Here is a 12440-nt window from a genome sequence, read left to right as displayed (position 1 = left end):
TTATTTATTCGAATTTCCAAGTAATATTTCAGGAACATACTTTCAAAAGATTAAACTTTCATATGCCATTAACAGTAATTGATCTTTTCACCTCGTCAAAAGAGAGTCTTGATTTTCTCATCTAATAAATAGATCCTACAGCTAATCCATCAGAGACTTTGATATCTTTCATTTTATATATTTTAAAAATATGTAAATAACGCTAATAATTCGATGAATCTGTTAAAAAATATATTATACACGTACGAGTAGATTAAATAAACTTTCACAGCTAAATATTCCACAGAATGTCACTTCTAGATCTATTGTCTTAAATATCATCAAAATCTCCAGTGAGACAGCAATGCATTACTGTCGTAAGTTTCACTATTTCAGCGATGAAATTAACGTATCATTTTTCACGGTCTCTTCGTATAAGAACCATTAAAGTATCCGATATTTACTCGATTTCACCGTCGGAATAATTCAAGGTGAAGTATCACCTTAATTGCACACCACAGTTACGTAACGTTACACAATGTATTTTTACGTCCAACATCTTTTAGTATTTTCTCGCGTCGAAAGTGCCCCGTAACAAATCACAAACACGTCTAGGTATCGCCAAACGATACAGGAAGAAACGAAACTGATTCCTCGTTAAAAAATCAGTTTCATAATCAAACGAAACACACAAGTACGAGTCGTCTCGTAGCGGAGCTTGGATCGCGTTACTCGCCTTGTCCTGTTGAAGACTGTGAAGCGTTCCAGATTCCTCCTGGAGCAGACGATCCAGCTTGTAGAGCTGCTGCACCTTGGCCTACGACACAGAAGCGATGAGAGAGAATTAACCTTGAGGTCTGGCCTACCAGTCGAGCCCGAGAGTCGCGTTTCAACCGGAATCGCGCGATTCCCGCTGAAACTAGCGTGAGGGCGGAGCGGGGGGTTCGGTGTCATAATCGCGAGCTGAAAAAATGCACTTACATACCAACACGCGCGTCCAAGTGTACTTTTTAATATAATGTTTCATCGCTTACCGCTTTGCGGTCTTCCACGATTCATTAGCGCGTTAAGCCTCGTTTCCACGAGCGTGGCACACGGCCCGCACCACGCTTAAGAAAGAATAATGCGAAACGATAGAGCGAAGTCAATATTGGAGTATAAGTAAAATAATAGAGGTTCGATAACAAAAGTGTATATTCTTCTACGGTACGAGCGATGGAAAAGTTGTGAAAAATGTAGTTTATTATTTCGTTGTTCGTCTAAACAATAAATTGTTAGGAATCTAATCGTACGGTTACACAGAGCGTGAATTTGTATTGCAACAATCTTTTTAATAAGTACAGGTCTCAAGGTGTATAGAAAAATAGGGAAAGATCTGATGAATTCGAAGCACGTCCAATACTTTTCAAGTATATTTGTTCTTGTCAACTTCAACCTAATTTCTATAATTTTTTCAACATACTTTCACAATACATCGTTAGAAATTTTAAAGCAACGTCTCTTTGTACGTAACGAGTCAAAAAATGAAATAGTTCTTATCAGTATATAGCTTTTGATGATAAAATTATCGCAAGAAAAGTCAGTGCACAAATAATTTCTGTTCATTGTCGGCTGGCTCGTTTTTACTCGTGTTTCGCGCTCCGACATGTGGGAACGCGGCTTAACGTCTCCCGCGCGCACTCCAGACAAAGGATTTAACTGTTTCTGATGCTACGTTCGGTCGCTCGGTTCGTAATTTTCCTGCATTCTCCCGACACGACGTTACGTTACTCCAAGTCCCTTTTTCCTCTGATTTTGACGTAGTATTATGCACCGTTACCGGAGATATCATGTCGCGTAATTCGTATTTATTGCGACGTCTTCGCGTAATGTAATTCAAACGGAACACGTATGCACGCACGCGTGTTCCGCTAAGCAGTAACTATTTATTACGGAAAGAGAATATATTACACAAACGGGAAAATAATTTCTGCTTTGGGGGGAAAATTTCATTTCCTGTTTCGTCAATTTATTCAAACCGTGCTTTCATCCCTGGTTAATTCACCCTTATTGTTTCATTGCTGAAATAACATACAATTACTGAGCTACATTTCCGCAGTTTGAAAAGTTTCTTGATTTTCGAATCACTAAACTTTCCTTCTTAGAAAATCGTTTACCGAAATCGTACCCCTTACAGTGTATCACACAAATATTTACAAAGCATTAATTTATTCTCGATTGAATCGTTAACGTGTCCTAATGTACGTCTTTAAGATCAAACTAGAACGTCCAGTAGCAATTTACGTATAAATTGGTAGGAAATAAGAAATGTAAGATAAAATGTCTCAAGTGACGCGATTTTTACAATTCCCCTTTAATTGGATCGCTCGTCACTGTAAAAGTTAATTTCCCTTTTTCTCTCGTAACGAGCCGACTGTTTCACCTTTGTCACGGTTTCCAAGAGAAAACGCCACGTTTTCGCTTTTATTGCAAATTTGTTTCGTCCAGGGGTGAAATTTGGACGACACCACGGGTTTACTCAGAGTCTCGACATTGAGCAGTCACAACTACTCCCGCGGAGAGTGACCTCTTCGGAAAATTCACAGAGGTCCGAAAACGTTTCTGAAACGCTCTCCGCCGCGTGGACACGCGAGATAGAGTTAACGTCGCTCTTTCACGGGTCCCCGTGATCCTTTTTTAAGGAAGACATTGTCGGGAAACGTTCTGGTCACGAATGGTCTTTTTGTTTCTGGGTCGTACGTGAAAAGAACGCGCGCTCACATTTATTATATTTCACCGACTTTCCTTCCAACGGGTGTTCTTCTTTTTCTATTTTTTTTTTTCTCTTTTTTCGTTGCACTCGGAAGGCTACTTTTGAAATGTCACAAGACTAGCAGTTGCGCTTCAAAGAAGTTTATTTTCTCTACGACTTTTTTTTTTCTTCCCGTAGAATTTCCTTCTTTGACATTTGCGAGCCGTGCAGTTTTAGTCTTTTGACATTTATGTATGGCAGAAGATACACTGGTGGGATTTAAACGATACAGTTTATCAATTTTCAAGCGACCCGCGAGTATACGGTTTTCACGGCACTTTGAGATTTTCAAATGTTCGTAGATTAAAATAATCTTGGAAATCTTACGAGCTTTGAATATTTGAAAAGTCGTGTTTCGAAATTCTGCCCTGAGTGTTCTCTCAAAGGCAATACGTTTCTAATATTGCGAGTACAGAAGTACTATAGAGGTATTATACAGAGGTATTATAGAGGTATTATACAGAGGTATTATAGAGGTATTATAGAGGTATTATAGAGGTATTATAGAGGTATTATAGAGTTATTATAGAGGTATTATAGAGGTATTATACAGAGGTATTATACTGAGATAAAAAAGAATCTTTTAACAAAAATGATACACTTCCTGGAATATATGAAAATAAACTGATTCGATTCGATATCTTTAATAGGATAATATTATTAATTTCAGTGAAAAAATATGAACCTTGAAAGCTCGGGAAAAAATGACTGGAAAGAATTTTGTCTCGAGTCGGTATCTTTTCACGCCGAAATTATTAAAATTATTTAAACGAACATAAATTTTCTCTCTTTCTCCGAATATTTTCTCCTACCCGAGTGTTCAGTTCTCCGAGGGGACCAGAAGATTTCTTTAAACAATGTTCGTACCTGCAGCTGTCCATGATCTGGACTCAATCGGTCCCAGTCTCGTCGTTCCTCGGCCAGCAAACGTTGCTCTTGCACCTTTTGATTGAACTCCAAACGATGGTCCCTGGTGTTGTCGTGTGCCAGATCGTGTCGCGAACCCGAGACGCTGCTGGTCCCATTGGCAGTGTTGCGATTGTACAGTGAGCCCAACTTCACCATATTGTCGACGAGGTTCACCAACGGTTTGCCCTTCTCGTACTGAACACCGAAAGCAGAAGACGAACGACGACGAGTGAGTCGCTTTGAAAATCTCCGTGCGAGCTCGGCTTATTTCGAAGTTTCTTAATTAACCGGCCGCTCGAAAAACTCCTCGGACCGGGAGAACTTCCGCGCAATAATTAAATTCTAGGAAACTGACGACGAAATTTCGCCGACTGTAAATTTGCCTTAGAACTTTCCACCGTGTTGGTCTTTCGCGACGATCTTACGAGCGGCACGACTGCGCACGGTGATTTCAGACGTTTGATAAATAAATAATCGAAACTCGCTTTTCCCCGTTCTTCGCGGAATCCATGCCCTTGTGTCTCGTATCGAACACGAGAGATCGCTACGACTAAGAGATGTTCAACGATTCGTGTAATTTCAAATTCATTCGTCGTATCTGCAATTTCTCTATCACTTTTTAAACGTTCGAAACCACGGTGGCTCACGTGCCTTGGTAAATCCTTAGCTTCGAGAGAAGGAACTCGTTTCTAATTCAATTATGGATCCGTTCTCGCGAATCGCGATCGATCGTTGGGAATTGTCGTTTCCTAGCAAACGATCCAACAGAATTGATTTCCACCGTCGCGTAAATTGATCGCGAGCTTTCACCCGAACGAAGGAGATCGCGTGGAACGCGACGAGAAAGTGACATTACCTGCTTTTCAAGATTCATCAGGTGCTTCTTCAGTTCTTCCAGTTTCTGAAGATTCTCCAATCGGCGCGGTGTGTCGAGCTCTGCCAATCTAGCCTGCGGGTCACAAAACGATCGACGCTTTAAACGCAACGCGTGCATGATCCGCTCGATCGAGTCTATCCGCTGCACGTGATCGCGTTTACCTGCGCTGGATTTCACGCGCTCGAACGTTTAATGAAAATTCAAGAGACACGTGGAACGACTCGACCAGAGCCAACGAGCGTTACGCGTGCCGCTATCGAACGAGAATTATTTTCCTTTTATATTTCTTTTTTCTTTTTTTTTTTTATTTATCTCGCGAGTTGAATGCACCAACTTTTACGAGTTATCCTTGACGCTGGTATTATACTTTTTCTCGAGATTTTGAACAGCAGAGAACGAATCGTGGCCGAGTACACGATGAATTTACTAATTTTCAACAATTCTACGTCATCGAGTTCGAATCTGTATCCTCGCGAGGAAGTTTTCGATCGGAGAGAAGAAAGTGAAAATAAAAAGTTCGTCTTCAAATTGAGAAAAAATGAAGACCTATCGCGACAAATTACGAGAAGAACGGAGATGCTGAAAATAATAAAAATGGTTTTTAAACAATGATAAAAGTATCCAACAGTAATATCGTTGTATAAATACCCACGGTTCGTTTTCTATTTGCTTATTTACGTCAATGACCAATGAATTTTCTCTGCGCTTCCATCTGCGATTATAAACAACGTTTTCGATTCTGCTTTCCGCGAACTGAACAACTTTAGGGACGGACTTAATCCTGAGTCTGTAATTTTCGTAAAAATTAAGAAAACACCAAGCACATTGAACTATATAGTATTGGTGAAGTTAGAGAACATAGATTATAATCGAAAGAAAATCAGTTGACCGTTCAAAGTCAACCAAGGGTTATCCCCACTGTACCTAAATTAGCCATAGAACTTAACTGACCCTATTATTGCTCGTCTTTTCGCGCAAGCTCGCAAACGTGCGTTATCTGTCTCTCGATCGGAAAGTCGGTGTAACGTGACGTAAGATTGACAGTTGTATCGAAAATGATCGACAGCTGTAGAAGTGATCCTGAACGGTCGATTGATTTTATTCCGATTATAGGTGCAAACGTGATCAGCATTCTCACAGAGTGACACACAAATACACAAATTTATGGCGCAGTAAACGAAAGAACGGACTGGAACGACCTCTCGCCAGTTGTCCTGTCGAAAAGAACTTCTCTCCCTTTTATTGCATTGGCCGATGACTTGGCTGTTTGGACTCCGAAAGTACACTACAAAAGTAGCGATGGAATCGAGCGTACGTTTCTTTGTTCTCGCGAGGACAAGTAAGTAATTCGGTAAGAAATTCATCGATATTCGTAATCGGTGGTAACGATCAAGAATTTTCGACAAGGTGTTAAGTGAAAATTTGCAAACCTTTTCATCGATTATTCAAATAAACGTGCATTCCGATATTGTTTTCGAACAAGCGAGTTATTTGAAGGATTAATTCAAGAAATTTAATAAATTAACACTTAGTCGTCCTCAGAATCGTGGAAAGACAGATTATAATGTGTTAATTTTTAAAAAACTAAATTTGTGCAAAGTAACAACGATATCTCTACGATGTTTAATGTTACAAATTTTTTATCATTTAAAAAAGAAAATTGAACAGAATCAATATTGAACAAGTACGAACTCGTGAAATGTTTCGATTATTTCGCTAGAAACCACCAGAACAGTGGTAGCGAGGCAGAGAGGTGGGGCTTCCCGTTCTTGGAACTTCTCCCATCAGCCAAGTCGATTACTTTCGTTGATTCCGCCATAAATATTGGAATAAAACATTAGGAGACATCAATGGAGAGACGATTCGCTAAACAATCTGTAGAAATACGTTCGTGAGTCTTGCGGAGCTACACTTGCGAATTGACTTTCACTCGACGAGATTCGCGGGATATCAACGATATTATTCATTACCGTACGAGTTCAGTTTCGACTCGGGATTGGAAACTTCGTTTCGACAACGGTTTCTACCAATTTATCGAGCATTTTCACCATGCAACTCCGCTAACGAGCGTACGACGTCGAAAAAGTGGAACGACACGAATGGATGAGCCCCGTGTTCAAACTTTTAATATCTCCCCCCTATTTTAGCTCATCCTCCATCGGGAGAGAACGAGCGTGCATCGCGAAAGGGAACAGCAGAATCGTTTTTTCAGGGTCGACGTGGAAACGTGATATCTTTCCTAGCGGGCAACACACTTTGGCTGCATTCTTTGGTGCAAGGTGAACGGTGGGTACCGCGATAGAGAGGAAGGGTTATCGGACTTTCAGCGATCAAAGACATCCACGTGACCGTACTTTCTACAGGACGTTTCAAAGCCACGTTGCTTCGGCCCACCGTCGTCAACCAGCTCTTTACTCCCTCTGCTTCTCGACGCGTTGTATTGGATCGCCTAACCAATAGTCGAACAACTATTGATCAGGTTTTGATACTACTTACAGTGTGTTCGATCCCATCACTAACCATTGTCCAGCAAATTGAGCCAAGAATTCTTATCGTGTTAAGAATTCTCGAGTACACTTTTTCTTTGACCCGACTGTAGAATGTGCAATAATTTTAACGTTATTACAAATCCATGTCGTTACACAGGATAGTCAACTTAAATGGGAACACCTAAATACTGCCCTTGCTTTTGAATGTATGTAAAACTGTACAATAGTTGAACCGTTTGAAAAGGTAAACATTGCGATAGGAAAATTTGTTTAGACTTCAAGATCTTCCATGTGTTTTTTTTTACAAATATTTGAAAAGTGAATACTTCTCGAATTGTTCCAAATGAAAAATATAATACAATCTTTCTGAAAATACTTGTTACTCGATGGTGGACACTCTGAACACTTCCTTGAATAAAGTAATTTCTTATTTCAAAATATATTCTCTTTGAAAGATGTAACTTTGACTTAAGTAACCGTTACATATATTCACAAGCAACTACGATATTTGTGTTTCCATGTAAGTGGCCCACCCAGTTCAGAGCGATTGTACATCTAAGAATTCTTCCTAATTAAAGTCTCGAAACGTTGACTATACAGACAGAGCGATCAAAGGCAAGCGAACGAATCGAATGGAAACGGATTAGTTGAAAAGCTTTTGAGGGGATAGAAATCTTCTTTTTAGACTTCTTTTCCCGAAACCGACATCGAGGACGGTGTGCATCGATTGGTCGACAAGTGGCAGAATTTCATTCGCCAAACCTTTAACCTCTCTCCGGGCATAGACTACTCGCATTAAAGGCACACTAAAGGCGTCTAGACGAGAGAATAAAGCTGGAGGCTGGAATTCTTCTCACCGAGGAAAGTTACTATTCTAATGACGTTCACTCGAAACGTGTCCTTCAAACCGGTTCCTCGCAATGGACTACGGTATTTCTCCGCGTCCATCAGGATCATTTATCAACGTCCTCGTAAAAACATCTAACTCCGTTAAACCGTAGAGTTCCTTAAAAAAAAAATGAAAAAATTCTACGGTCTTCGAGTATACCGAATCCCTGTAACGATTCCTCGACCGAAATAGAACTCGACGATCATCTTTCAGCAGGATCCACCTATTCGAATTATTTCAAAGTATCGGGTTATTCACCGAGTAATGTCGTCGAGTGTTTATTTACGTATCGTACATGCAATTTGTTCACGTTGGCGTAAAACACCGCACAATTTAAGGAAAGTTTGAACAGACTGAAAAAATACAAATATTAATTTTATCTAAAATATTCAACTCGAAATGATTGTCTTCTGTTTCCATTTTCACGTCAGACTAAATTCCTCAATTGAATGTATTGGAAACCACACATTTGTGGACTAACGTTAGGTTAAATTTCAAAGGACCACGGTTACCAATGTCCTAGAAATGTGACGTTGGACGAAGACAAATGAAAAAGAATTCTAAAGCTCGACTACCCCTTCTTAACGAAAATCTCCTTGAATGTCGCAAGCTCGAGTCTCGATAGCGTTGAAGTTACACGTGGAAACGACATTACTCGTGAACAGATACCCCATACTTGCCGCGGCCACGGGCAGGCCGCGTAGCGATCGATCACCAGAGACAACGACACCAGCGACGTTCACGCGGTGTCGTCCAGAGGGTTCCCCGGGCAGCGTCTAAAGTCCAACGCGTGGATAGGTTTTTCTGAAAATCTCATCGGACCTGTGCCTCGATCTCCATGTGGCAGGTCTCCATAGCTTTGTAGATGGTGGCGTTTTGCCGGCGTAGCTGGATCAGCAGGAGCACCAGCTCCTCGTGGGTCCTGCCGAGGAGTTCACCGGCGGATACACGTACCAGTCCCTGGCCGGCTGGTTGGCTCAGCTTGTAGGCGGCTTCTGCTCGCTGGGAACCGACGACGACGTTGCTCTGTCGAGGCATGCAATGTTTCGTTAGCGTTTCGCGCGTGCACGCGGCGAACACGGAACGCTCTCGATGAGCGTGGAGGGTGCTAGGTTTTGGCCGGCAAGGTGTCGCGAACACGACGAAAATTCGTTGGCGAACAATTCGGTGGGAACGCGAACGTGAAGCCTCGGGCCTCCCCATTTCGAAGCAGCTTTGCTCGCGGTATCGAGCCGGAGAAATCGATCGTAATCTGAAAATGCCACGTTTTATGCCACGTAGTATGTGTATCGTCGTTTTTCTCTTTTATCGTCGCAGGAACGAACGGTCTCGGTGTCGCAAGTGGGACTTTGTGCGGTGGTTACACGATGGTACGAAGCGGAAATAGAGAAGATTCAATAACGTTCGAGGCTTTCGGATATTGCGTCGTGTGTTCAACGGCTGAATTTTATTTAGATAAGGAGTAACGAATAAAAAATGACGCGTAAATTGTTGTTCGCGAGTCGTAGAGAAATTTGACGCACCGTATCTGGCGTCTATTTGCGGTTATCTGTTTAAATAGCATCGCAGAAGCTATCGGTTAAAAGTAATCTATAATAGCCTTCTACTCGTTTGTTTTAATTGATCAGCCGACATTTAAAACTCTGCGGTCGGCGACCAATGATCCGTGACACGAGCATGTGTCACCTTTAATAGATAACCACAAGGCGTGCACCAGCACGGATGCGTCACCAGGTTGAGACGTTGAAACGTTGAAACGTTGTAACGTTGTAACGCGCTTCGAGAGGGACACGATCGATTCCCGAAAACCTCGAACGATATCAACCGCAAGTATTGGGTTGCTCGGAAATGTCGTTTCGTTTTCCAAAACGATGAGTATGTAATTTAATGAAACGTTTATACGCTCTAAAAAAAATCGTGTTTCATTTTCATTCGAAAAAAAAACGAAACGACTTCCCGAACGACCCAATAGATGAATCGTGAACGAAAGCCACGTACGTGTGTGAAAAGAACGGTACGAAATTTTGTGCTCGGTGCTGGATTCCGTGGGTGAGAATACGAGTGCGTGGAACATGGACGCGTACTCAAAATGGTGAATCGCGCGCTAACGTTTCTTTCCTCGAGCGTGAATAAAAGAAAATGTTTACCGTTCCGCGAAACGCGCGTGCATTGGTGATTGGTGGGTCGCGGGAATGATCGAGACCGATTTTATTGACACCGAATTATTTCACCAGGTCAAACGTCAAATGATATGTACGAGATAAAAAACGATTCGACCGTGACTGGCATGGGGAAGATGAAAAGAACGGAAAAACGGGGTGTGTGGATAGAAATGAAAAAAAAAAGAAAGAAATTAGGTACGAGTGGATGTGTTTCGTCGAACGTGTATGCTGGATGCGAAAATCAATGTATCTTATAAATATTACTCGGTACGCAAAATAAATGCTGCGCAAATGTTACTGAAACAAAAGACAACGCTAGCGAATCTGCGTCGCGACGCGACGAACGTTTCGACGCGTGTTTACTCGAGTATACGGAACATAGGAAAAAATCTACATATACGTATTCTCTACGAACGTATATAAAAAAAAGAAAAAGAAAAAAGCTACCTTCTAAAACGTGACAGTCGTATGCATGAATATGCGCTACATGAATATTTACGAACTACGGGGTACAATGCTGATATGCGACCAAAGTTCCGACGATCTGTAGTTCGTACTTTTTGTCTTCAAGCTGTAGCTGCATGGTGGATTCTTTGCACCATCTCGCTATTACGAAGCACAGCGATGCCTCGATCTACCGGATCGATTGTTTTTTTCACACGATAGAGTGTTACGCTCTAAACGAGAGAAAAAGAATATTTACCATGCTCGTATTAGGGTGATCGTGAGAAGCTCGAGTGATTCGAAGCGTGGATATCTGTTGTCGTAAGAAAGTGCATCTTTCGCTGTAAATGCACAGTAACGATGCATCGATCGAGATTCTGTTTGTTTTGGGAAAAAACTGCAGAGATGAAACATGTTGGAATACCTAACTTTGTAAGAAATTTAAATTCCTGACTAGAAAGAAATCGATGACACAAAGCTGATATCGCAATCTTTTGCAAACACGCAAACTATAGTCGGATCAATACCGACTGATCGCTTAGGATCGGTGTAGAGCTGGTTCGAGCATACGGTAATTGTAACGTGCAGTACAATTCTGTACTTTACAATACTGGAACTCGCATTTTTAACCATTAGTAGACACCACTTTTAACGAATAATTGATCGACTAAGTTGAATTAAAATTAATTGGCTGCTCAAGGACATCGAGACGTTATCCTCACCGTACCGTTTGACTACTTCCACTTTTGTAGCTCCTGTCTCTTCGCACAACGTGCACATACTCTTCGTTTATCAACTAGATCGAAGTTGGGTTAATTGCAACAAAAAATAGCGTTGCTGCTCTGATCACTGAAAACGTGATGAAAAGTTTGAGTTGACGCATATGAGACAAAATCTCTACAACCGTAACAAACTTGAAAACTTTATGCACACAATCGAAATAGTTTCCATGGAGTTTCTAAGTATTTGTATCAATTAGTTTCGTTGTTTCAGTTTCGTGGAAACAACGTTCGAATATTACATTGTCTTCGAACGTCCTCTTTACCACTTCTTTGTTCAAAAATAATTTGTTTCGTGAAAAATTATTCAAACTCTTAAAGAGGTGAATATTTTTCAACGAAAGATCAAGGAAATAGGTATTTATAGAAAGATTTTATATTCCATTTTGTTAAGGTTTCTGTTTCGACATCCGTGATGCAAGAAGTCTCGCAATATTATGCGATAAGATGGATCTCCGATGCACACGGTGCATACGTATTGTGTACTTGGCATTAATAAGCATTCAGCCAGGGTGATACGACTCTAAAACGACCTAGGAGTACAGAATTTCAAATCAAAGGTCACCGATGTTTCATAATAACATACGTAATAGAGACACAATATGGCGCTCGGTGGATCTCGCTCCATTGGACTTTCTCTTACGGGGAAAGCTAAAAGAAAACGTTTATCGCGGACAACTGTCGTAGCGAGAAACACGAAAGAACGAATAAATAGAGCTTGGGCTACCGTTGTTTCAGAAATCATTGAAAAGAAGAACTTCATTCTGGACCTTTCTTGCGAAACACTTTATTTCAAACTTTCGATTACTTCAGGGTTGTATTATTATAATATCGAATTAATGCTAAGTACAAGATGCAACCTTGAATATTCCGTACGAAACGACATCGACCAAATTTTCCACCCCAAAAGATTCACCTTCGAAACCCATTCGAGTTACGTAAACATTAAAGAAACGACAGTTCAGTCTCCAGCGAGCTATTGTTACGTTTCGAGCCTATCGTTTAAAAAAAGAAATAAAACAAGGTTAATTTAAAATTACAACGAAACAGTTAAAATTATATCTTTCCACAATCTTTCCCCACTGTATCGAATATTTAAGTATACAAATATTACTTCACCA

General features: G+C 40.9%; 1 protein-coding gene across 8 annotated transcripts in view; it reads right to left on the bottom strand.

Moving 5' to 3' along the window:
- The window catches only part of LOC143152868 (uncharacterized), a 329127-nt gene that overhangs the window by 26273 nt on the left and 290414 nt on the right, over positions 1-12440 (bottom strand). For 7 of the 8 annotated variants that reach the window (XR_012993664.1, XM_076323451.1, XM_076323450.1 and 4 more), the window contains 4 exons: positions 8757-8960; positions 4536-4628; positions 3638-3874; positions 716-796 (listed from right to left, as the gene is read on the bottom strand). Coding sequence is in view for 7 of the 8 variants with exons in the window: in XM_076323451.1 (XP_076179566.1) it covers positions 716-796; positions 3638-3874; positions 4536-4628; positions 8757-8960 (615 nt within the window). In the remaining variant the exon portion in view is untranslated. The remainder of the gene's footprint in view (positions 1-715; positions 797-3637; positions 3875-4535; positions 4629-8756; positions 8961-12440) is intronic. The other variant, XM_076323449.1, reaches the window with a different exon arrangement.

The sequence above is a fragment of the Ptiloglossa arizonensis genome, chromosome 11, assembly GCF_051014685.1.
Source record: "Ptiloglossa arizonensis isolate GNS036 chromosome 11, iyPtiAriz1_principal, whole genome shotgun sequence".
In the NCBI taxonomy this organism is placed as follows: domain Eukaryota; kingdom Metazoa; phylum Arthropoda; class Insecta; order Hymenoptera; family Colletidae; genus Ptiloglossa; species Ptiloglossa arizonensis.
This window is presented reverse-complemented; position numbering and strand designations above follow the sequence as displayed.